This window comes from Juglans regia, chromosome 10 (genome assembly GCF_001411555.2).
Source record: "Juglans regia cultivar Chandler chromosome 10, Walnut 2.0, whole genome shotgun sequence".
NCBI classification, from domain to species: Eukaryota; Viridiplantae; Streptophyta; class Magnoliopsida; order Fagales; family Juglandaceae; genus Juglans; species Juglans regia.
Genome location: NC_049910.1, coordinates 10848807 through 10875757, shown reverse-complemented (window position 1 = coordinate 10875757; position 26951 = coordinate 10848807). Strand labels below are relative to the sequence as shown.

At 37.7% G+C, this 26951-nt stretch overlaps 1 protein-coding gene across 1 annotated transcript; it reads right to left on the bottom strand.

Annotated features, from left to right (window-relative positions):
- Window positions 1-4455: 4455 nt before the first annotated feature.
- Window positions 4456-7795, bottom strand: LOC108989051 (small ubiquitin-related modifier 1-like). Its single transcript, XM_018962506.2, has 3 exons — window positions 7509-7795; window positions 5986-6135; window positions 4456-4826 (listed from the first exon to the last, which is right to left on the bottom strand). Exons 1-3 carry the CDS (start codon window positions 7611-7613, stop codon window positions 4758-4760), a joined length of 324 nt encoding a protein of 107 aa, XP_018818051.1. The 5' UTR covers window positions 7614-7795; the 3' UTR covers window positions 4456-4757.
- Window positions 7796-26951: the final 19156 nt, after the last annotated feature.

Here is a 26951-nt window from a genome sequence, read left to right as displayed (position 1 = left end):
GGTGACAATTTTTTTTATGGGGACAAAAAAAAAACATAGCCTCCATTTTTTAGATCGAAACTTCCTACTGCTACTATTTTTAATATCAAATATATTTTATAATTCAGAAAAATAAACATTATATATTTTAAAATAAATAGTAATATTTTATTTAAATTATCTATATATTTTTTTAAAAAATATGAGTTATTAAATAGTAATGCTAAATACAATAATAAATTATACAAACACGGCGTACTCTTTAAAAGAGAGTATAATTCACTATTAAAAAATTAATTTTTTTTATATGAGTTCTATATTTACTTACTTTTTTTAAAAAGAATGCATAGTAATTACTAATTATACACTCTATAACTGTAAATATTATTTCTACATAGAGAAATTATATTCATCAGTCACTATTCACTCTCACATCTTATATTTATAATTTTTTTTTATAAAATATGAGAGTTTTTTTCATAAAATATGAGATATGGAATAACAAATAGTGATTAATGAGAAGATTTTTCTTCTCCACACGCCTATTAATAGAATTTTTCTTGTTTTAGCTAGTTAGGTAGGCATGAAATGAATTTTTATATGTGCGAGTGGGACGATGGATTAGGAATTAGGCACATGAAATTACTTTTTAGAAAAATAATTGAGGTGAGCGTCATAGGATTGGATGGAAATTGCTGATGGGCCGGAAAATCCGGGAACTTCCTTTTCTCCGTGGGCTTTTGCCTCAACAGTCAATACTGTGCGCATCAGTTAGGCAGTACCTTCTTTTGATCAAATTTAAGTGGTCAGCGATATGTTAAAGAAATTGGAAAGCGATCCTCAAGGATCTCTTGAGATAATCCTCTATGATAATTATCAGCAAAAAATATTGCTTTTTTTTTTTTATAAATTTTTAAGTTTTTAAATTTTTATTAAATGAAAACTTTAAAAATTTAAGGATAAACAAAATAATTTTTGCTAATAAATTTCAAATATGATCGTAACAATGACATTTATGAAATTCACTTAAAAGTTATAGGATTTTATTGTATCTACTTGGTAGATTTGGATCTTTTAGAGTTATTGTTCCAATTTTAAAGAGTGTAGTGAGAGAGATATATGCACATAAAATATACCCCACAATATTTATAAGTTGTGCAAGTAAATTTTTTGAGGCAGCATTAAATGCATAATATATATTATAAAACTCAATTCATGTATATATCTCTCTTATACTTTAAGCCTTCAAGTTTGATAGGACGAAATTTTAGGAAATCTTGTCCCTAATCGATGAATTTTGTGGGTTGATACTTTAAAGGAAGTGTTAGTTTGGGGTATCAAATTGTTAGTTTTATGCAGTTTGAGGAGCGAAATGGGATTTTCCCTATCATAGGCTTACTCATGAAATTAGAAATGATTTGTACAAGTTTCAAATAGACAAGTCTCACGCAAGCCTTTGTAAAAAAGTGGACCACATTTTTAAAAAATATATATAAAAGAAAATTTATTCTTTATTAGTGAGATTCACTTTTTTAAAAAAAAAAACTTGTACAGAGCTTATTAATTTGGAGCTTGTACCTAGCCCCAAACTAATTATATTTGCGTCGTATGATACATTTGGTAGAAAATGAATGATAGAAATTTTGAAGACTCAAAATGGAAATTGGAGGGGCTCAAAATATTAATTTTAATACTCTTTATTTATAGAATTTAAATTTTAATAGAATTTTATGCTTTTTAATGGATTTAATTTCTGAGATCAATTTCATTGCTTGTGATAATGAGAAGTGAGCAATGAGCATGACTACTCTTGATGAATGTTCAACTTGGAGGGACCAACTCATTAATACTTAGATTATGACCTAACTCTTTGCCAATGTTTGTTGTCAGGATATGCAAAGCAACTTCCAGGAATCTTTGATTTTCATCCCTATATGTGTTTATTATAGGGTTCCTTGTTTGATTCTGATGACAGATGGTCCCCTCAAACTGCTGGCATTGTATTTCGCGAGTGATTTTTTTGGTGTTCTCTCTCTCTCTCAATGATACAAAAATTTATCTTAATTTCTATAACAAATAAAAATCAAAATATATGTTCCTATAATTTTTTATAATGAGAAATGATATTTATAATAATAATGTATACAAATTATGCATACTTTTTTTTTTAAAAAATGAATAAATCTAGAATACACATAAAATAATTATTTTTAAATAATAGATTATTTTTTTAAAAGAAGTATGCGAGACTTTATCTAATATTACTCTTTTATAATATCATATTGTCAAAATTTATCTAAGATTAGGTTTAGATAATGAGTTGAGATGATAGTTGAAAATTAAATAAAATATTGTTAGAATAGTATTTTTTAATATTATTATTGTTTTGAGATTTGAAAAAATTGAATTGTTTATTGTATTTTGTTTGAAAATTTGTAAAAATTATAATAATAAGATGAGATTGGTTGAGATTAAGGCTACATTTCGATATTAAACTGAGTTGAGTTGAGTTGAGATGAAAATTGAATACTACGAAGCGAGCCACAAATACTCTCTCTCTCTTCTTTGGACCAAAAAAAGTTGTTCTTCTTCGCCATGCTACGCTCTCTCTCTCGTTCAAAAGAAGAACTTCATTCATGTAGAGAATTTCTTTCCATTTGTAAGTGCAACTTATATGTAAAATATTTGTTTTACATCCAGCCCGATCTCTCTCTCTCTCTCCCCTCCTCCCCCCACTTCGCATCCCCCCCTCTCTCTCTAAAATACACACTCTCTCTCCTTTGAAGCCCCCTTTCCTTTGTGGTGAAAGTTTTGAAGGTTTATAAAAAAAACTTTTTAAGTCCAGATCTCTCACTTGTTCCAAGAGCAAAAAAATACAACCCAGCCCAAAAAAACAGCAAAAACAGTCTATCTTTGAAAAAAACTAAATTCAAACAACAAAGAAAATCAAAGTTTCGAAAACCCAAAAAACAAAGAAATACATGAAGGGAGTTTTTGATAAAAAGCATGCGCAAGGCAGCGAGATATGCTAAGATCAAGAACTTGTATGTACTATGCTGTTACCCATTACTTAAGGTGCGGATCACTGATCCCCTTATAGCATTCTCATTAAATTAATTAAAATTAAATGATATTTTTTATTAATATAAGAAAATTTTGATTTTTAGCAATTCCATTCACATAAATCTCTATATTGAAATAGTTATTTTTTCATTATATAACAATAAAATAATATAAGATGAATTTAATTTTAGTTATTCGCAACAAATCTCAACGTTAGATTATACATTTATTCATTATATAGTAATGAATAACTAATAATTTCAAAAATATTTAATTTTTTAAATTATTATTTTATTTTATTTTATTATATTTTATTATTATACCTATTATATATCAATTAATAATCATATTCTTATTAAATTAATATACCACTAACTCAAATTAATATACCAATTGTGATAAAATATGTGATAGAAAGAAAGGGAGAGAGAAATAATTAATAAAATATATATTTGATGTATGTATAGTAACCTTCAAATTTGAAATTTTTTTTGAAAGTCACTGTAGCTAAATTCTAAATATTTGAAATTTAGTTAATCCATTATGAGCATATTTTGCTTTCTAATAGTTAAATATTTAATGAATTTAACTTTTAACTAATCCAATGAGAGTACTCTAAAAATCAACATATATAGTCACATTACAAAATATATTCAAAATCAAATAAGAGAGTTGCGGGGGAGAGAAGAGACAAATGAGTGATTTTGATTCAGAGATGAGTTGAGATGGTTTGTGAATATTAGAATAAAAATTGAATTATTTATTATATTTTGTGTAAAAATTTGAAAAAAAATGTTTTGAAATTTAAAAAAGTTGAATTGTTTATTATATTTTGTATGTAAACTTGAAAAAATTGTAATGATAAGATGAGATGAGTTGAGTTGAATTGGATTGAGATGCATTACGAATACAAACGAGACCTGAGAAAAAGAGAGAGGAGAAAGAAAAGAAGGTGCTGGAGAGAGAAGAGAAAAAGAGGAGAGGTACAATTCAATAAACTCGTATTCACCATAAAACACAAGTCTTGTGTGTTAAAACTCTATTAGCTGGTGTAAAGTAAAAAATAACACCCGACCCGTTTGAAAATTTTCTCATTTTCAAAACCTTCCACATATTTCTAGCTGTGAAATTTTCGTTTGGAACATTCCGTGATTCCGGCCCCACAGTATACATGAGGATTACGAAATTTAAACTAACAGTCTCACAGATGCAGATTTTGAGAAGATTTCAATAATTTGACTTAGAACTAATAATTAAAATTTCGAGAGCAGGAAATGCGCTGGGCGGGGGGGTTATGGGGTAAGTCATGCCTTTCGGCTTCCGGTATGATAGGAAAGAAAAAAAAAACCCGTTCAACCCAAACGTATAGTTTCCATCCATCAGAATCAAAGTTCCGAAAGAACACATCACACGAGAGGGAACCCCGAAGGCCTCTAGAGAAATTAATAACGTGATCATCATACACACAGAAGAGAGGGAGAGAGAGAGAGTCAAAATAGCTCACAGCATATTGTAGTACCAAAAGACAACAACAAAGCATTTAAAAGTTTAAAGTATCATCGGTACATAATACCTCAACTCAACTTTTTTCACTTCAGCATCAGATCCATTGCTAATTACATAAATATTTCCATAGTTAAATCAAGATAAGAAACTTTGCACTTGACATAAACTCTCCATGCCACAGGATCCACATAGAGTAGCCCAATCTGAAGTTAAGGGCAGTTTCCACCCCCAGTTTGGTGAAGCATTGCATCAATTTCATCACCATCCTCCATCTCAAGCTGACCCCAAGTCCAAGTTTTGTGCATAATACAAACAAGACGGCAAAACAGCAAGTAAGATGCAAATACAGTTTGGGATGCTTGTATATTAAATCTCTAACATTAACATTAATCTCTAGAAAAATTAAAGTACGGTTTGAATAGTGAAATGAGATGAGATGATTTTAGATAGAAATTAAAAGTTGAATAAAATATTGTTAGAATATTATTTTATAATATTATTATTGTTTTGGGATTTGAAAAAGTTGATATGTTTATTATATTTTGTGTAGGAATTTGAAAAAGTTGTAATGATAAGATGAAACATTTTTACTATCCAAACGGGACCTTAAGCTGAAACAAATTTTTTTTATTGGCACCAGATGTCCGAAAACAAATTTCCGACTAATGTTAGGGGTGCACAAGTCCTCAGTAAGGAGTTTCCTACAAGTGCACATCAGGTAATTCAAGAAGAAGTTCCATCAGTCCGATGGCCCATAGAAATTGTTTGCACCCTATAGGATTTGAACCTTAAACTAGAGAGAACATACTACCAAGACCAAAGCCTTTAGTACTCGAGACTGAAACAACTCAAGTACTAAACCATGGATTGTCACTTCGCTTAACAGCTCAAATATGTAATCTCTCAACGGGGACAAGGAAGGATTAAGGGGATGTTTGAAAAAAGTTTTCATCTCATCTTATCTCATCTCATTTTCTTCTCAAACATCATTCAAACACAAATATTTTCAAACTAATCATTACAACTTTCCCAAATTTTCAAATAAAAAATAATTTAACTTTTTCAAATCTCAAAATAAAAATTATATTAAAAAAAATATATTCTAACAATATTTTAACTTTATAATATTTTTTATTCAACTTTTTCTCTCTTTTTTCAAAACCCAATAAATACTTAACTCAAACTATCTCACTTCTATTCACAAGCCATCTTACAACTAATTACAAAATTATCATCTCATCTCATTTCTCATACATCCCCTTAATGCAGTCAACAAATGTCCAAATGTTGTACATATGAGTTTAAAACATTTCAAAAAATTGGACCGCAATTAATATGATATAAATAGCAGAATGTAACCATTACAAATTCAGCACCTTCTAAGAAATATCACTATAATCAAAGGGTGCCTAGAATTTAAAAATAATGAAAATCTACCTCATCCGGAGTCTGTTCTGCTCGAAGTCTGCGCCCATCAAACAAGAATGCAATAGAGTTGAGCTCTACAGATTGACGATCACAGTATGCAGTCATGAGTTTCCGCAACTGGGTGCTTCTTTTAATCCTAAAGAACACCTCATTGCCATCCTACAATCAGACAACAGCTACTGAGATTTATGAGGGGACCAAGATGGAAAAGGCGACAGCACACCTTTTTTGGTAAGTAGAGAAAAAGAGATAGCACACCTTCTTCACTCATAAAGACAGTTCAGTAACAGCGCACTATAAAAGACCTTGATGTAACAGCGCACTATAAAGACCTTAGCATGTACAACATATTTCAGAAAAGGTTTAAATTTGGAGTTCTCAAAAGGGGTCAGGGTCGAAAGTAATTTATTTGATAAGTGAGTGGCCCATGCTCGCCTGCAAAGTAATAAAATGGCATAGAGCCTACCAAGACATAAAAACAACTTCCACGAATTTCATGGCAGATCCCGCTTATTTTCAATTGTTAAAAATGCATTTGTTTTAGAACATTTAAATGAGTAAGGTGCCTACACACACAAAAAAAAAAAGTGTTCAAGCAATGGTCACTTGCAGACACATTGTTACTTCAGTTAAACAAAAAGTTGCATTTCATCTAAAATAACCACACAATGTATGACTCCTATGGTCAAAGGTATATGATAAGAACATTTTTCTTCCCAATAGAAAAATAAGTCTAGATGGCATTACTCCTCTAGCATATAATTGGGAGGAATTCGATAAGACCCAAATATTCCATTTCACATTGCACGAATTGAATTACAAAGAATTTAAGTACTCGTGTTACTAATCTTAAACAGACACGTATAAACAACCTTCACAAAGTAAACATCATTACCACATACTGATATCGGCAACACACCACACTAGCAATTTGAATTTATATAAAACCAGCTTTTCAATACAAAATGGCATTCTTCTATCACAGTTACAGATAACTGCACCGCCAAACTTTTCTCTTCTGTTATCACCTCTAGTTTTTTATTAAATCCCATAAGTGCATTTAAAGAGTATCAGCTGTACAATATTATCTCTCACATTCACATAGTCGATACAACTGGTCAAATAGAGTGAAATGAAACCGAACCCTTACACACAGAGACACACAAGGCATAAAATTTAACACACCATCATCTGCACTTTTCACGATTAATCCAATTGCATACGAGAAACCCAGAAAAATAAAAAAAATCCGTCAGACACCTCCTTTCAACAGAGTTTATCTCTCAACCAAAATCAACACACACAGTGAGCCTCACACACTCAAATAGCTCCATTAAACACAATCCAACATCAATTGAAATCCCAATGCCAGCCAAACACAGTCAAAACAACAGCCATGTAGTTCTCCTTGATCCCTCCATTGAGACACAACGTATCAAGGATTAGCACCCAAATATATATATATATATATAAACAGAAATTAAACATAAAAAGCAACATCATTTTCTATTACAGATAACAGATATCTATACCTGGCCCTTGACTTTGAGATTAATGTGCTGGTCCATGGGCTTCTTGTCCTCCTCTTGACCACCACTAACACCACCACCACCGGCACCGGCACCTGTTGCAGACATCTTCACCCACAACTCCTTTTAAATCCACCTAATTCCCTCCCTTTCTCCGTCTCTTTCTCACTTTGAATCTCTTTGTGGTTTTAGGGTTTTCTTTCTGCAACCAGAAATAGCAATATTAGGGTGATGTAGGGAGCCCAATTCGTCGATTCGACACCAAAAAGAGCAAGCGTCGCATACACGCTACACTACGGCTTCCCTCCACTTGCGGAAGTGGCATTACAGTAATTTAGGATGAACATAATTACACGTGTCGGCTGGAGAGAGCGAGTGTTACAGTTGTTTATGCTTTTGTAAACGCGCGAGGATGGAGGGGAAGCGGAATAAACTGAAATTGAGAAGGGTTTGGATTCCAGAGGGAATCACCCAGGGGAAAAAGGTGACGTTGGAATGGGCGGCTGAAATCGAAGAGAAGAAGAATCGGACGGTAGTAATTGGATTCCTGAGGTCACTGTCTTCGCTTCTTTTTTTTAAAAAAAGAGTGCGTTTCTTTTATGTGTTTTGATTGGTGAGTACGATGCGTATAATTTTACATATGCTTATTATTTCCTGTCATTTTTTTATTATTATCTCTATTTTTTTTATTTTTTTTACTTAATAATTAAAAAAGTAACAATTAAAAAAGTTGTATATTTTTTTTAATTTTTTCTTAATAATTAAGAATGTTAAAAAAATACTTGAGATAAAATAAAATAAAAATTTAAATACACTATAAAATTTTAAAATAATTGTAAAAAATAGTAACTTTATCGTTATTTTATTTTTATTGAATCATTTTCGAGTTTAGAGGTTTTTAATTTTAGATAATTAAAAATCTGAAAAAAAAAAAAAACAAAATTAAAGTTAGATTCATTCTTATCCACTTCAAGTGGTCGCTGATTCACTACGCTCCCTTGGCCAGTGGTGGTCCTGTATTGACCAGATATTGTCAGGTCAGGTTTTTGCGTTGAGTCTATTTAGGCTGCGTTTGCTTTCGTGACCAAATTGTTCGGTTCAGATGATTTTTTTTAATATTTTAACATTCAATTCTTAAATTTTTAAATTTATTTTAATTTAAAATTTTTTTATACGTATGATCTATAATTTTTTTTAATTTTTCATAAATATATTTAAATTCATCTTAACATTTAAATATATCTAAACTCATTTTAGATGGACTTCATAAAACTTAAAGTGCGTTTAGATGTTGAATTGAGTTAAATTGAATTGAGATACTTAAATATTATTATTTATTATTATTATTATTTTGAGATTTGAAAAAGTTGAATTGTTTATTATATTTTGTGTTGAGATTTAAAAAAGTTGTAATTATGAGTTGAAATGAGTTTAGGTTCCAAATGAAGCCTCTACCGTCTCAATTCACTATTATTCATAGAGAACTTAACTCAGTTAAACTCAACTCAACTCAACATTCAAATGCAATCTTAATGTTATGATACGTTAAATTATAAAATTATTTTTATTATAAAATATATATAATATATTATATGAAGTAAAATGATACTTGATCCCTCAAACTTATCGTTCAAAGTTATTGTTCAAATATCTTATTTTATTTTTTATTTTTCTTAATAATTAAAGATGTAAAAAAATGTTTAAAAGAAAATAAAATATTTTACCTAGCGGAATGCCTAGCGATAAACATTAGGCGACTAACTAATACTATCCATTACATGAAACTACATTAATTTATAAGTTTATTTTTATAAAATCTTTTTGTTACTATGACACTTTTCTTTTTCTTTTTAAATAATTTATTACAACTTGTGATAGATCATCTCATAGAGAAAATATAATATTAAAAAATGCTATAAGTTTTTCGATATTAGATATGGTAAGTTCTACATATTATTTATATTTTCTTGTAAGTTAGAATCCAACTCGGATAAAAAATTGAACTATCTCTATCGGTTGATGTCATGTTTTGCAGGCTTGGACGATTCCATGATGACAGTGGTCGGGACACAATGCTTGGATTATTCCCTACAAGGAGGAGATGAAGACCTCGGGATCCGTGATACATCTGACACTCAAGTTAGTTTCAATGTAAGAGAGGAAGAGAGAAAGCAGTAGGAATATATGTAAAATGTTAACCTTATCTACGGTTGCAGGAGGCATCTATTTATACTTGTCGGTTTGGTCTCCATGGTAGTGGGGTGTTGCTCTGTAGAAGATCGGATATTCATGCCACCTACTCACCGTGCTATAAGGCACTTAGGTTTGACGTGAGTGTTCCGAGCTCTGGGTTGCATTGAATGCGACATACTTTCTTCCTTAAGTTTCTCTCATCTCATTAATGTGGTGTGACTTCCTCTCTAAGCTTCTCTGTCAGTCATGTCTAGGTGGCGATATTTTCAATCGGCGAGCACATCTGTCCGTTGGTTAGTGGTTTCTAGGCTGTCTTCCTTGCCACACGTTTTGCTATGATTTTTCTATTTACTCATCCCCTTGATCTGGGCCTTCGATGTATACATGACCCAGCCCAAATCCCATGTCTGGTCTAGGTCTGGGTCTAACCTAGGGAATAATTGCCTTCACGGTACCCGCGAATTTTCAGCACCCTTTGGGGTCTGGGAATTATGAAGAAAATTTCTTGTGCTCCTTTAAATTCTAATCGGGGGGCTTTTATGAAGGGTAAGGATATTTGCACATGCATATTCACCTGTTCCCCTTCTTCAGGCCATTGGGATGTGAAACATTCCCTGAACATGTCGCCTTCCCATGCGTAGAGCTAACGATGGTTCCTGCCCTCATTAATTGAAATTGTCCCTTCAGATGGACTTTCGTGCTGGACATGGTGTTCAGGGTTGGTTCGTGTGAGGTACACGCCCTGTTGGTGACTGTTGGTGTGGTTTCCCACGACTAACACATCCGTTAGGATTTCATGTTGCTGTTTCAGAAGTCCCGCCGTCCCCTCACACTATTTCAGCATATTACTTCCTTCATTTTTCTCTCTTCTGCCATTTTTGTTACTCCAGACCTCTCCTTTCGTCTTCTTCCTTGAGCCTCCCTCTTTTCCTATTTTCGAAACATGAAAGATATAACCTCTCATTTCTTTTGCCATGTCTAACCGAGACGATACCAATGCCCGTTTAAGCTATTTTGTTGGGAAACAGTGGTTGTCCGCTGTGACCAATGATGACCTTCATGTATACCATAGGTTGTACAACATTCCTCCATACATTGTTCTAGAGATTCCCGGTCCTTGTGTCTCTACCGTGGATGCTGACGGACTGGCAACACGAGTTGCTATATTCCACTATATGTTCACTAACGGACTGCGGTTCCGTTCTGCCGCCCTATCAGGAATATTTTGGACTACCTCGAGTTGGCCCCGACACAGCTTCATCCCATTGCCTGGCGCTTGATGGTGGCCAGTTGTATTGCCTTTCAGATAGCCCTTGGTGGTTTTTCAGAGGATTATCTCGATTTGACAGCTCAAGAGTTTTTATTGGTATATCGCATCAACCGGCTTCCTGGGAATATCTGCAGTTTCCAGTCGTAATCTTCAGAGAAACGCTTTGTCTCCTTGGAGAAGCGTCATTCTTCGATAAAAGAGTGGCAATGACGTTTATTTTTTGTTTCGGGTTCGGGCTGGGAGTTCCCGGAAAAGGAGTTGGAAGGTGGGGAGTTTCCTGTCCGAGCGGTCTGGGCCAAAGTGCCAAGTTCCTTTCCATCAAATTGTCAGAGAGGGAAGAACTTAGGGTTGCCACTGTGATGTCCTAGGCGGCAGCTCACCCCAATCTTTCTGAATCATATATGTTGCTGACAGATACTAACATTCGGCATTACATAACACTTCCCTGCCGTTCGCATGTGCTTGGTCGGGAGTTCTTGATGGTTCCCCATTCCCCTCCTAGGGAAAAATGTTGGGCCACCTCTTCTCTGGAAGGTGATCGGGTGAAGCGGCCAAGAACAGGTGAAAGCCCCTCCAAATCTGCTCGCCCTGGGGCTGGGGACCTTCACCCTCATCCCTCTAGACCATCTCAGACTACTTCGTCTGCCCGTGGTCATGACTAGCCTTCTGGCTCGTCATTCTGCCTGCCAGCGGGGTCTCCTTTTAGCAAGTATGTTGGAGTCCCTTGCTTGACATCTCGACCACCAGGTCACAGGGCCCACGGTGACTCCCGCTCGGGTTCCCAGGTTCCTGCTCAGAGGGTCTCTGAGAGTTCCATGCGCCCATCTTCGTCAAGTGCCCCTTGTAAGGGAGAGAGCAGTTCTCACCAAGTCGCTCCGACGACCAGCTCTTCTTTTGCCCGCCAAGTTCAACTGGCAGGTAACACACTTGAGATTTGATAAGCTGTGACAATCTTCCTTTTTTAGTACGCTCCGTGAGTCAATTTTTCTTTCAGGTTCCGCTGGGGAAGACGAGGGAGCTGACATTGCCATTGCTTTTCTCTTCTCCAAAACTTTCACCAACTCTACCGCTCGTGATCCCGGTCAGATGATGGGAGCTTTTCCTTCATTCGAGGAAATGCTTGACCAAGCGGAAGTTCCTCCACTTGAGCCGCTGGTTAGAGAGCCGACTCCCTTTAAGGAAAGGCTTGCCAAGGTGGAGGCTGCTTTTGGGGAGTGCTTGATGATGCCACTAGTATCTTTTCCGAAGTCCTCGGGCCTCACTCCTCCAAGCTTCTCTGCAATTCCCGAGCCAACAAGTCTTGGTACCACTCCTGGTACATCTTTTGCAGCAGTTGTGGAGGCTACCTCTTCAAGAGTCGTGGGGCCAACCCCTTTGGAAGTTGTTAAGTCGACCATCTAGGAGGTGGTGGCACCGATCCTTATGGAGGTTGTGGAACCAACCCCCCAAGAGGTCCCGACCTCTTCAAAGATCTTGGAACCCATTCCTTTCTATGTTTTCGAATCGGGCACACCGGCATTTGTGGGGGTGATCCCTTCTTTAGTCTCCAAGCTGACCCTTCCAACTTTTTCGGATGTGACCCATCCTCATTCGACCTCTCAGGTAATTGTTCTTGTATCCTTCGTTCGGACTTCTTCTTCTTTTATTATTGTCTCGTGTCCTGTCGACTATTTGACCCAAGAATCTTCGGTTCCTCAAACTGAGGTAGATTCTCTGAGCTGTGTAGACGTCATTCTAATGGAGGATAGTTCTTCTCCTGCCTCCCCCCAGATCGAGAATGGTTATGACCGTTCTGAGGCTCCCCAGGGTGAAACTTCTGCTCAAGGTGGGGAGGGTTTTGGCCTTCCGTTCGTGCTTCCTCGGGTCGATCTGCCGTTGGTGTGCGTAGGATCTCCTTTTCCTACTAGGGGAGCTAAGCCTCAGGGAACAAGGCCAGGTTTTGAGAAGGCTAGGGATGAGTCAATTGCAGCGCAAGCTCGGAAGTTTAGATCTCTGTTTGTCAAAGTAAGTGTATCTTTTTTCCATTGTTTAGCTGGTTTCTAACCTCCGTTGTTGTTTATAACTTCATTTTTTCCGATCTTCAGGCCGCCGATCAGTATAAACCCTATTAAGGAGGAGTTTAGGGCTCAAAAAGTACTGAACACCCTCATGCACCTGCAGGGAAAAAAGTTGAGTGACGATCTCCACAACCTATCCATGGAACGTAACTCTTTGTTAGAGGACATTGAGTTCTACCGTCAGAAGATTCGGGCTCAAAGGAAGGAGCTCGAGGTGAAGGATCAGAAGATTAGGGCGAAGGATCGTCAGATACAAGCGAGGGGCCTGAAGATTGAGCTCAAGGATAAAGAGATCCATTTTAAAGATCTGGAAATCAAGGAGAAGGATCTGGAGACCGCTTTAAAGGCCTGGGAGTCGCACTCCACCAGGAAGGAGCTCGACGATCTTCAGAAAAGGTTCAATCTCTTTCTTTCTGAAAGTGGGAATGCCTAGGCGTAGGTTGGGAAGCTGGAGCATGAGTTGGAGTCTGCCCGGTAAGAGCTGAAGAAGTACCACTGGGCCGTCGAGATGTTAGCAAGGAGGAAAAGGTGCATTGAGGAGGTTCATTCTCGAATATTCTACAAGTACATCGGGATTACCATGTCGGAGGATAAATTAAGGACCTCTGCTCGGCAGCTTCAGCTCGAGGCTGCTCGTTTGGAGTCTTCTTTGGATGTTGCGCGGCAATGGGCATATCTCCTTGAGTCCCAACTTAGATTGGCTCCTGCCCTCCATAATGACGCTTGGATTTACGGGTACAGAGAAGGTCTTGAACGCCTACGAGATCAACTGATGGAGAACCTTGAGACTGGCCTTCGCACCTTTAATCTTCAAACACTTCCTCCGAACTACAAAGCTTATCGTGAAATGCTGACCATGGACATATAGGAGATGCCTCTAGCCTTTTGCGATGCTCCCCCATAATTTTAGCTCCTATGTATATCTTTTTGTTTCCAGGCCTGCATGGATTTTTAGTGTAATTCAACAAATATGTACATGAATATACCTTAAGTTTTGTTTGAGTATGGTTGAGTTTTAGTTTCATGTTTTGTCTTTTTTTCCTACTTTTCGAATTTATTTGTCCTCTCTCTTTGATCCTCTTGCTTACTTTGCTTCCATTCCTTTTTCCTCTCAGGCTGGGTCGGGCAATAGTTAGAAACCGAGCAGTGCACGTTGTCTTGTCGGGAATGAAACCGAGCAGGGCACCCTTCATTTTTGTTTGATGGAAACTAAGTAGGATATACTGTTGATGGAAACGAATCCCAATAATTATTATGCTCAACTTTTTTCGGACGTGTCTGGGAAGAGTTTATTCTTTCTAACTTGTCAAACTTCCTATTCACGTGATTGCTTGCCGAATTTGTATTTTGCACACGTGGCAACTTAGCGTCAGTTATGCTTTCGCATTAAATGACATCCCTTCAATTACTGCGTCATGGCTTTATTCTTTATCAACTTTTTGCCAGTTTCGAAGTCACATTGAATGACGCATTTTCGGTCTTCGTGCATTGATTGTCATTAACCTAACGATTGTGCGTTAATTTTGCATTAACTCTGCATTAACTTATTCATTAATTATGTATGTTGTACTGATAGTCATGCGCCGATTCTGCATTTACTTTTGCACGTTATGATTAATGGTTTCCTGGAGGGGACACGTGGCTACTCGGGGCGATTTGTGGAGTTATGATGCCTTGACATGCCAAACGTCAACCCTGCCTATAAAAGGACCTATCATTTTCTTGAGGAATTCATTCTATTTGCTTGTCTTTTCACATGCATTATGTGACTTCCAATATCTCCTGGCATCTTTACACCCTAGTGGATGACAAATCCTCTTGTGGTGTTCATGCTATCATTGGATATGGCAGTTTGATCATCGAAGATTCAAGTCGCCCATCCTTCCTGTTATTGCCCTTTTGCTTATTGTGTCTAGCTTGTTCTTGTCCCTTTGCTTACGGGGCTCAACTTCAAAAGCTTTTATGGATATCAGAATCTCTTCGAAGATCTGTACTCGAACTCGCTGCCTGCTTGTTCACAGCAGAGAAGGGCAAGAACATTTGGGGAATGGTGGTGGCAGTGGAGGAGGGCTTTTCGCCCGGTAGACGGTTCTCAATGTAGAAATTAACTCCGAAACATTTTGACTTTCAGAGTTGTTTTCGGCTTTTCGCCCGGTAGACAGTTCTCAATGTAGAAATTAACTCCGAAACATTCTGACTTTCAGAGTTGTTTCGTTGTTGCTTCAGCAATCACGTACCCCATCAAACCACCCACAACTGAAGACCTCGAACTCATTTCATTCCCCTAGAAGCGTGGATGGGGATCCAGATGCTGCAATATGGAGTTGCCCAGGCCATATTCCTTCTCGTCAAGTTTTCTTTTTGTTCCTTGTTGTCTCAATGCAAATTCTTCCTTGTATCTTTGCAACTTTATGATGTAATTTTCTTCTTGTATCTTTGCAACTTGATGATGTAATTTTCTTCTTGTAGTCCTGTGTGAATAATAAAATGATTTTGTGTACCTGGCTGTATGGTTTTTGCCTTCTCCTTGTTGCATTTTATTTTTACCACTTTTCCTTTCCTTTCGTTTCCTTTTATTTCTTTTGCCTCTTTCGATAACTCTTTGACTTGTGCTCCTCATGAGTTTTGATCCATAGTTGATTTCTTGTGGCTAGTCAAGGGACTGCGCTTGTTTGCTGCGAAGGTCTGCAAGTCCAGCCTAGGGGCTGGCTTGTGTTCCGACTGGCTGTTGTTCAAGGTAGAGCCCTGGGGCTCCGGTCCTTAGCCAATGCACTGCAGACATCAACCTAGCACGAAGGTCGGCAAGTCAATGGACTTGTGTTCCGAGTGGCTAGTGTTTGGGTAGAGCTTAAGGCTTTGGTCCTTAGCTAATACATCGTGACCAATCAAGAGACTGAGCTTGTACCTCGTGAAGGCCAATAAGTCCAATCTAGGGACTGGCTTGTGTTCCGACTGGCTGTTGTTCAAGGCAGAGTCTGAGGGCTCTGGTCCTTAGCCAATGCATTGCAGGCATCAACCTAGCACGAAGGTCGGCAAGTCAATGAACTTGTGTTCCAAGTGGCTAGTGTTTGGGTAGAGCTTAAGGCTCTGGTCCTTAGCCAATACATCGTGACCAATCAAGAGACTGAGCTTGTACCCCGTGAAGGCCAACAAGTCCAATCTAGGGACTGTCTTGTGTTTCGACTGACTGTTATTCAGGGTAGAGTCCGATGGCTCTATTTCTTAGCCAATGCATCACAAGCAGCAACCTGACACAAAGGTCAGCAAGTCAATGGACTTGTCTTCCGAGTGGCTATCGTTCGGGCAGAGCTCAGGGCTCTGGTAAGAGACTGGGCTTGTACTTCGAAAAGGCGGCAAGTCCAATCTAGGGATTGACTTATATTCCTATTGGTTGTTGTTCAGGGCAGAGCTCAGGGGCTCTGGTCCTTATCCAATACATCGCAGACAACAACCTGACACGAAGGTCAGCAAGTCAAGAGACTTGTGTTCTGAGTGATTATTGTTCAAGCAGAGTTCAGAGTTCAGAGTTCTGGTCCTTAACCAATACTTCGTGGCCAATCAAGAGACTAAACTTGTACCCTGCAAAGGCTGACAAATCCAATCTAGGGACTGATTTGTGTTCCGACTGGCTATTATTCAGGGCAAATCCCGAGGACTCTGGTCCTTAGCTAATGCATTGTAGGCAACAAGAGATTGAGTTTTATCTGTTTGGATTTTTGACAGCAGGGGATAGGAGAATAGAACATTGGAGTTAGTTCATAAAATTTTTATTGACAAGTATCTATCTTAACACTGTGGGGTGGCATTATGACCTTCATACAAAATATTTCCTTAAGTACTCAGCATTCCATGGGTGGGGTAGTTCATGACCTTCTTGATCCTTAAGTGAATAAGAGCCAGGCTTCCCGGTTGTTGTTACTAAGTACGGCCCTTTCCATTGAGGGCCTAGTTTACCTTCTTACTGGGTGGTGACTCTCGTCTGCTTCAAGACCATGTTTCCTATCTTGAAGTTTCAAGGCCGCACTCATTTGTTGAAGTATCGTTCAACCTTTTGTTTATTGGTCGTCGTTTGGCTTATTGCTTCCTCTCGCCTTTCTTTTAAGAAGTCTAAGTTTTCTTTCAACCCCTTGTCGTTGCGCTCTTGGTTGTATTGTTGTGCTTGGTACGTGGGTATGGCCACCTTCGCTGGTACTATGGCGTCGGTCTCATAAACGAGGGCGAAAGGCGTTTCCCTTGTAGGGGTCCTTATTGACATTTGGTATGCCCATAGTAAGCTAGGGATTTCCTCGGCCCATCTCCCTTTTTGGTTTCCTAGTTTTTTCTTCAGGATGTTGAGTAATGTCTTGTTGGTGGCTTCTACTTGTATGTTCGCTTGCGGGTGTCCTGTAGATGAATACTTAGTTTTGATTATGAGTTCTGAGCACCACTCTCGATAATGGGAGCAATCAAATTGTCGTCCGTTGTCTGATATGAAACTTTGGGGAATTCCGAAGTGACAGATTATAGATTTCCAAAGGAAATTTGTAATCGCTCGTGTTGTGATCATTGCTAGGGCTTCTATCTCCACCCATTTTGTAAAGTAATCGACTGCCACTACAACGAATTTTACCCCTCCTTTGCCCCCATGGAGCTGACCAATGAGGTCAAGCCCCCATTGTGTGAAAGGGCAGGGGGAGGTGAGTTCTTCAGGAGGATAATGGGGAATAGGTGCGTGTACTTGGCACTTGTGTCATTTTTTCACCAAGTGCTTCGCATCTTTGAGGGAGTTAGGCCAATACTATCCTTCTTGTGCGACTCGTGCTGCTAGAGCTTTTCTGCCAGACTGGTTTCCGCATACTCCTTCATATACTTCGGCCAGTACATATTGAGCTTGCTCAGATGAGATGCATCTCAGAAGGGGCTCAGTGAAACCTTTCCTATACAGGATTCCTTCCACCAATGTGAAGCGAGTCACTCTGTTCCTGATCTTTCTCGCCTCTTCTTGGTCGTCTACAACAAGTCCCTCCTGAAAGAATTTTATAATGTTGATGGGGGATAATGGGGAATAGGTGAGCTCTTCAGGAGGATAATGGGGAATAGGTGCGTGTACTTGGCACTTGGGTCATTTTTTCACCAAGTGCTTCGCATCTTTGAGGGAGTTAGGCCAATACTATCCTTCTTGTGCAACTCGTGCTGTTAGAGTTTTTTTCTGCCAGATTGGTTTCTGCATACTCCTTCATGTACTTCGGCCAGTACATATTGAGCTTGCTCAGATGAGATGCATCTCAGAAGGGGCTCGGTGAAACCTTTCCTATACAGGATTCCTTCCACCAATGTGAAGCGAGTCACTCTGTTCCTGATCTTTCTTGCCTCTTCTCGGTCGTCTGGAACAAGTCCCTCCTGAAAGAATTTTATAATGTTGATGATCCACTCTGGGGGTTGTAATAGCTGGACCATAGACATTCCAATCCCAATGGCTGGTATGTCAATTGTCCAGATTGTGGTGTGATCTGGAAGAGGTGTTTCTTCTTGGTTTGAGGCAACTTTTGCTAGTCGATCTGCTTTTAGGTTTTCTCCCATCGGGATTTGCTGTACATGGGAATATTGGAAGATGTCATGTTCTTCTCCTACTCGTTGGAGATACTTCTTCAAATTTTCTCCTTTAATAGCGAACTGTCCCGTTACTTGGCTGACTACCACCTTGAAGTCAGCCTTTACTTCGACCTCAGCAGCGCCTAACGACTTGGCTATTGCCAAGCCAGCAAGTAATGCCTCATACTCGGCCTCATTGTTGGTGGCTTTGAAGCCGAGCTTGAGCGCATAGTTGAGTTCTTCTTCGGATTCCCTGATTATGTGCACTCCTACTCCTCCTTCGGCCCGACAGAATGAGTTGTCGACGTAGACTTGCTAAGGTTTGCCTTGGAGTGTAATGATTATCTCTTCCGAAAAGTCTGAGAATTCAGCCAGAAAATCTGTCAATATTTGTCCTTTAATTGTAGTAAGAGGGAGGTATTTGATCTCGAACTTGCTCATTTCGATCGCTCAGTTAGTCATTTGGCTAGATATATCAAGTTTTTGTAATATTTTTCTCAGTGGGATATATGTGAGTACCTTTATTTGGTGGGCTTGAAAATTTGGTCTTAGTGTTTTGTCGGCGATGACCAATGCGAATGCTAACATTTATGTTCGGGGATATTTGGCTTACTCTTAACTAGAAGGTTGTCTACGTAGACTTCCATATTCCGCCCGATTTGATATTTGAACATTCGGTTGACCAATCGCTGGTATGTTGCTCTTGCATTTTTGAGATCGAATGATATTGCTTTGTAGTAGTAGAGGCCTCAGTCAATGATGAATGCAGTCTTTTCTTCATCATCTGGGTGGATCATGATCTGGTTGTATCTTGAGTATGCATCCATGAAGCTGAGTAGGGGGTATCTTGCTGTTGAATCTACTATCAAATCTATCCTTGGTAGGGGAAGCTGTCCTTTGGGCAGGTTTTATTTAGGTTAATGAAGTCTATGCACATCCTCCACTTTCCACTTACTTTTTTTACTAAGACAACATTGGAGAGCCACTCGGGGTAATATACTTCTCTGATGAACCCCGCGGCTAGAAGACGATCCACTTCCTCAGCGATGGCTGCATACTTCTCTGCGTTGAAACTGCGGCATTTTTGTTTAATCATTTTCAACTTGGGGTCCATGCTGAGGTGGTGTTTGATGATGGACACATCAATTCCAGGCATCTCTTTGTGGCTCCATGCAAACACGTCTTGATGTTCGGCGATGAGTCGTCTCATGGTCTGGCTCAGCTCGATGGCCATCTTAGTCCCCATTCGAACTGTGCACGTCAGCTTTCCTGGATCCACTGGCACTAGGGCCAAGGGTTCATTAGGCTCTGCCTGCCGTAGGGCCTCTTCAGCTCTTACTTCTCTGTTCAGCTCAGTCAGTTCTAGGGGTGGGGGTAGGATGATTGCTTCTTGGTCTTCTTTGAGAGTTCGGACCTCTATTACTTCGGGTTTCATTTCCCATTTATAGCAGTCTCCTGCGATTTTCTGTTCACCATGCGTTTCCCCCACCCCAGATGGAGTTGAAAATTTTACTTTGAGGTTGTATGTGGAAGTTACCGCTCTCATGTGATTCAGGGCAGGACGTCTGAGAATTGCGTTGTAGGAATAGGGGACTTTCATCACAAGGAAGTCTACCATGAGGGATGTTCTGGGGGTTGTTCCGGCCAAGACGGATAGAGTGATCGCTCTGATAGGTTGGACCATGTCTTCGATGAAGCCTTTGAGGGTAGTTGGCGCTGGGCGTAGCTGGTCTGGCGTGATCCCCATCTAAATAAACGCCTCCCAGAATAGGATGTCGACAAAATTGACATTATTGATCGACACTCTCCTTGTCAAATAATTGGCGATTTGCTTCATTATGACCAGGGCGTCATCATGGAGGCATAGCAAGCCTTCTTTGTCCTTCTCATTGAAAGTTATAAAGTGCTCTCTTGGTTGGCCCTTGGCACCAGAGGCTGACCTATGGGTAGGGGACACTTCTTCATGCCTGGCTTTTCTGGCATTGGCCTTTCGTGCTAATGAGGTAGTCCCTCCTTCAGCATATCCTCCAGCTATTGTACGTATCTCACCTATCGGGGCTTCTCTTCTATTCTGGCTCTCCCGACGCAGACTTGCTCGGTGCCGACCTATAGTTCTTCTCCTAGCAGAGTTCCTGTTTCTCCGGGTAGGACTCCTATTTCTCTGGGCAGGGCTTCTGCTTGTCTGGGCAGAGGTTCTACTTCTCCTAGGACGCCAATGATCGTCTCGTTGTTGGCTACGTCTCTCATGACCACATTGGTCTATATGAGCTTCCATTTCTTCCATATTTTGCCTCCTGGTGAAGCAATCTTCGGTTCGGTGGCCTCCAGTCTTGTGGTAGGTGCAATATGTAGGATAAGCCGAATCCCGTCTTTGGTTGTCTTGAGAGTTTGGTCCTTTCTCAATTTCTACCACTAGGTTAGAATGTAGGCGTGGCATGACTTTCTCATAGGAAATTCGCTTTTCCTTTCACTTTGCTTCATGGGAGAATTGTTGTCCTCTTCTCGGATTGGCCTTTTGCTCTGGTCATTAGCCCTTTTGTCCACTCTTTACATTTCAGTCTATCTGGGAGCCATCAGCGCTCGGAGTATTTCCTCAGCATTTATGAAACTGTATGCACGGTCCATGAACTCCCTTAGCGAAGTTGGGGTCTTTCGAGTAATTTCCTTCATGAAGGGGTTGCGAGGCCAGACTCCCCTAATAATGCTGCCAATGTAATTTTCTCATCTTGGTCATCCGTCGTCATGCGCTCTTTGTTAAAGCGAGAGAGGTATGACTTGAGGCTCTCATCGTCCCTCTGCTTTACAGTTAGAAGGTAGACAGCAAGTCTCATCCTCTTTCAACTGGCCATGAACTGAGTTAAAAAGAGACGAGCTAACTCGTTGAAGTTGATGATGGTCTTAAGCTGTAGAGACCCAAGCCAAGCTCGTGCCGCTCCTTTCAACGTAAGGGGAAATGGTCTGCAGGCGACCTTACTAGGGAAACCGTGCAGGGTCATATAGGCCTTGATAGTTTCTAGATGTTCCAAGGGATCTTTTGACCTGTCATATGCGTCCATCTGTGGTACTTTGAATTTCGGAGGTAAAGGTACCGCCATAATCTCGGGGCTGTATGGTAGCTCAGCGCTGATGAGAAGTTGATCCACATTTGATGCTGGGCCTATCTGCTTAGCCACCTTATCACACTTGTTTTGGAGCTTTTGGATCTGGAGGTCCACCCTTCGTCATTCTTCCTTCGCCAATGTTGCGTTGGGGGGTTGGCAAATCTCAGAGTGATGACTTTGTTGATCTCCTTCTGGTTCCCCGTCACCCCCTCGTAGGACAACATTCTCTCGACAAAGGGTTTCCATTTCGTCCATAAGTTTCTGTATGGTTGCAGCCTGTTCATTGAGTATTCCTTCCATTGCTTCGGATCTTGCCTTTTCACGTCGCAAGCTCTGAGAGTGTGTTGTCATCAACATACAGAAGGACATGCTATTTATGGGAAACATATATCCCACAGATGGCGCCACTGTTAATGTCGTGTTTCGCAGGCTTGGACGATTCCACGTTGACAGTGCTCAGGACACAATGCTCAGATTCTTCCCTACAAAGAAGAGATGGAGACCTCAGGATCCATGGTACCTTTAATGCTCAAGTTAGTTTCAATGTAGGAGAGAAAGAGAGAAAGCAGTAGAAATGTATGTAAAATGTTAACCTTATCATCGATTGTAGGAGACATCTATTTATACCTGTCGGTCTGGTCTCCATGGTAATGGGGTGTTGCTCTGTAGGAGATTGTATATTCATGTCGCCTACTCACCGTGCTATAAGGCACTTAGGTTTGACGGGAGTGTTCCGAGCTTTGAGTAGCATTGAATGTGGCATGCTTTCTTTCCTAGGTTTCTCCCATCTCATTAATGCGGCATGTCTTCTTCTCTAAGCTTATTTGCCTGTCATGTCTGAGTGGCAATATTTTCAGTCGGCGAGCACATATTTTCGTTGATTAGTGGTTTCCAGGCTGTCTTCCTTGCCACACGTTTTGTTATGATTTTTCTATCTACTCATCCCTTTGATCTGGGCCTTCGATGTATACATGACCCGGCCCGGATCCCATGTTTGGTCTGGGCCTGGGCTTGGGTCTATTCCAGGGAATAACTCCATTCACACTATCCATATTGTAAATGCTTTTTATGAACTCTTTTTTTATTTTATTTTATTCAACATGTTTCTTGCAGTTTTTTTCAAGTGTCGATGTCCTTCATGTTTACAAATAACAGAGTGATCATGCATGCAAAGATACTTATCTATGGGTTTGTGAAGAAAAATAAAATCAGCAAAGAATAAAAAAAGTTGTCAAAATCGATAACTTTTTTATTTACAAATATAAAAAAAGCTTTGTTTTTAGGGTTCAATATATATTATTTATAAACTAAGGCCTTATTTATTTTTGCAGATAAGAGGATATGAGATGAGTTAAGATAAAAGTTAAAAGTTGAATAAAATATTGTTAAAATTTATTTTTTAATATTATTTTTATTTTTGGATTTGAAAAAGTTAAATTATTTTATTTTGTGTGAAAAATTGAAAAAATTATAATGATTATATGAGATGAGATAAAATTATGAAATGAGATGAGAATGATTGTGAAAATAAACGAGGCCTAAGTTGTAGGAGAGGAAAGATGAGAGAGAATAAATTAGTCAAATAAGTTTGGTCAATGCTACAGTTCTCAACAAATCCGTTGAAATACTGTGGCTCACAAACATTGTGTATTGTTTTTTAAAAAAGAACATTTTATTATATAAATTTTATATTTATTTTTTTTAAATAAGTGAAACTTGCCTTTATTTTTTTTTGGGGTGGGGGGGAGGACGGAAGAAAACCGTAGTTACAAGGACATTATCAATAAAACAAAATCAACAATTACAAGTTAAAAACAAACAAACCCAACCTATGACTTAAGCCACTCTTAAATAAGGAAGACTCATCTTATCCGTTTTAAGCAAACATTTTAAAAAACGTGGAATATCATTATAATTATTCCCTGTGCCGCTAAATCCCTCAGCTCCCATGCGTGCCAAAAAATCTGTTGGCGAATTATCTTGCCTATAGACATGATAAATAGAGTAGTTCAACCCCTACAAAAGATCTAATATCTCCTCCCAATAGTCTTCAAAGTACTAATGGCCACATCTTGGTTTTTCCACCCACTGAATCATAAGCATAGAGTCCATCTCCAGATCTACATTAACTGAGCCCAACATCTTCACTAACTGCAAACCATGTAATAAGCCCATTCCTTCAGCAAATGTATTTGTACCATGTCCAATATGCACCGCAAAGGCACGAATCATATCACCATTTGAGCTTATAATCACCCCCAACACCTGCCCTCCCTAGGTTGCCTAAAGAACTACCATCTACATTCATTTTTAATTTCCCTTCCATCGGCTTTAACCATTTGACAACCTACACATTCTTATTCACTGGCTTTTTAATGGGAATATTAAAACTTTGTAAAATCTGAGCATCCCTATGCGAGAGAGAAGCACCTGCAGATCATTTTTCTCCTACTCGACCAACCCATAATTGAATAGACCTCCAAACCGAGGCACTAGATTCAAGAATACCCTCCATGCAGTTTGTACACCGACGCAACCAAAGCCTCCAGGTGATGATGAGAGGAATTAAACCCATCAGCTGTCCCATTTGTGATCTTTTTGTAGCTTTTGAAGCCACATGCAACAATCTCTTGCCAACGTTGTGAACATAAGGAATACCCACAAGTACACTTGCTTTTTTTCATAGCAAATTCAACTTGTTGCCAAAACATGATTTTAGTCTTCATAACCACCATTCACACAACAATCAAAACAATAGGAATACCAGTCTTTTTGACTCGATCATCTACACTAAGAGCAAGACTAAAAGCTTTCCACACCATAACAAAAATATGTTTTGGTAAACAAGAGTGCCAAACCCATTTTGTTCACTGAAGTTTAGGAGCTTGTACTCGAATGATGTCTCAAGCACTTTTAGTGGAGAAATTCTCATCCGAGTTGCCTTTCCACACCAAGATATATTCTCCTTCTCGATTTCTACCAAGCATTTGGAGGACGACCTCCGCTTGCTCCATACCCAAAACTCTTTGAAGAAAATCAAAATCCTAATCATTTTCCGACTTGAAATCCTTCACTCGAATGTTAGGAAAATTTGTGATTGATAGACTATAGCAAAGAGGGCCATCATTTAATCAAGCGTCTCTCCAAAAAGAGATGTTACCATCTTTAATATGCCATTTGGAATTTCTAAGCACCTCTGGCATACAAGAAATGATCATTCTCTAAAATCTAGTGTCTTTGTTTGGATGAATCAGAGAACTATGATTATGTGTAACATACTTAGCCCTGAAAAAATTTTGACCAAAGAGAATCATCCTTTATAAGTTTTCAAGCAAATTTCATGTGGAGAGATTTTTGGACTTCAAAAAGATTTTTAAAGGCCCAGTCCACCCTCTTTTGACCAAATATGTCATTAAACTTATTTAAAAGAAAAAAAAAAAATCAATTGCGGCAAGTTTGGTGCTTCCTGTCGTCTCAAGAGGTTTATTTTATTTTATATTTTTAAGAAAAATGAGTAACGTGAATACGCAATCCAAAAAATCAAATGAGTTATGAAATGCTTTTTATAAAAAAACAGTTATGAGAATTGAACTCAAAATCTTGACAATTGAAGTATAATTAACAACCCTTGTGTAAATACAAAAAAAAAAACACCCATATTTTGTACCATGTTAGCTTCACTAAAATTTTGTTATTTAAACAGCATAATAATTTGTACAAGTTTTATATGTACAAATATTGTATAATATTTTGTTAAAAAATGGATCTCGTTATGAAAAAAGCATAAACAAATCATATTTTTATGGTGAAATATATTTTTTTAGATATAGCATGCACGAGACTTGCATAACTAACAAGAGTTACTCATAAAAAAATAAAAACATATTTGCCTCTTGAATGCTAAATATAATTTTAAAATGTGTAAATTTTGTGCACTGTTTTAAAAAAAATATTGGAGTCTACTGTTAAAAATGAATTTTTTTATATGATTTTCTTATCAGTAAGATACCCTCACAATAACTTTTTACAATATATTTCACAATTATTTTTTAAAGGAGAGTATTTTTATAAAGTAATATGTTTTTTATAAAGTATTTTATAAAAGTACTCATCATTTTAAATTATAATTATATAAAGTATTGTAAAAAATATTGTGCCTTTATTATTTTTCTCATCTCTTTTCTTGAAGCACTCTCAATGGCTTTTCTATTTCGCAATTTTCTGTAAAATAGAGAATAATATGTCAAGATATGGCTTCCATTACATTATGTAAAATCAATGCAAAATATATATGAGTTAAAGTATTTCTCTATTTTTAATATGTACTATTCATTTACATAAATATATATTTTTTATTATTTCTTTCAGTTTTTTATCTTTCTTTATACTTCTCACATTTATTTTTTTATTTATAAAACATGAAAAAATTATAATATTTTTAGAAAATCTATTTTAATAAAAATAAAAATAGTCATGTTAAAAAGTTTTCAAAACCTCATAAAAAGATACAAAGTAAAAAGGAAAAAGAAAAAGATGAATGAGTTCTTTTCATCTTTATTTTCTTTCTGATATGCTATTGATGTTATTTTGGCAACAGAGGTATTGTGTTCACATTAATATATGATAAATATTGAAAGCTATGAGAATATTATAAATTAAGTGGTAGTTAGAAAAATATTTAAAATGAATAAAGAATTAAGAAATAAATAAATAATATTAAAAATAAATAAGTTTATGTATGGTATGTAAAATTCGTTAGTTAAAATATAAAAAAGTAAATTTTGATGATGTATTTTAAATAAAAAATTTTAAAAATAATTAAGAGTGCTCTTAGACTGCATTTAGGAAGTGTGAGAAAATAGAAGACGTGGCACGACCGCACGAGAGACATGTTTAGGAAAGGTGTCGTTTGGATTCGAAGATGAGTTGAGATGAGTTGAGATGAGTTGTGAATAGTAGTAAGATGAATTGTAAATAATAGTAAAATTTGTGAGTTAAAATTATTGAATAATAGTAAATAGTAGTGAGATGAATTGAGATGAGTTGTGAATACAAATGAGGTAAGTTGGTTTAGATATTAAAAATATTTTAAAATATTTGTTAAAACTGTTGATAAATAGAAATAAAATAATTTATAAAAAATAGTGAAATAGTTTAAAAATAATTAATAACAATTGTTTCCTAAAGATGCCCTAAGCAACACAATTTTCTATTTCTTTTCTTGCCACAGAGGAAGGGTTGTGGAAAGGTATAA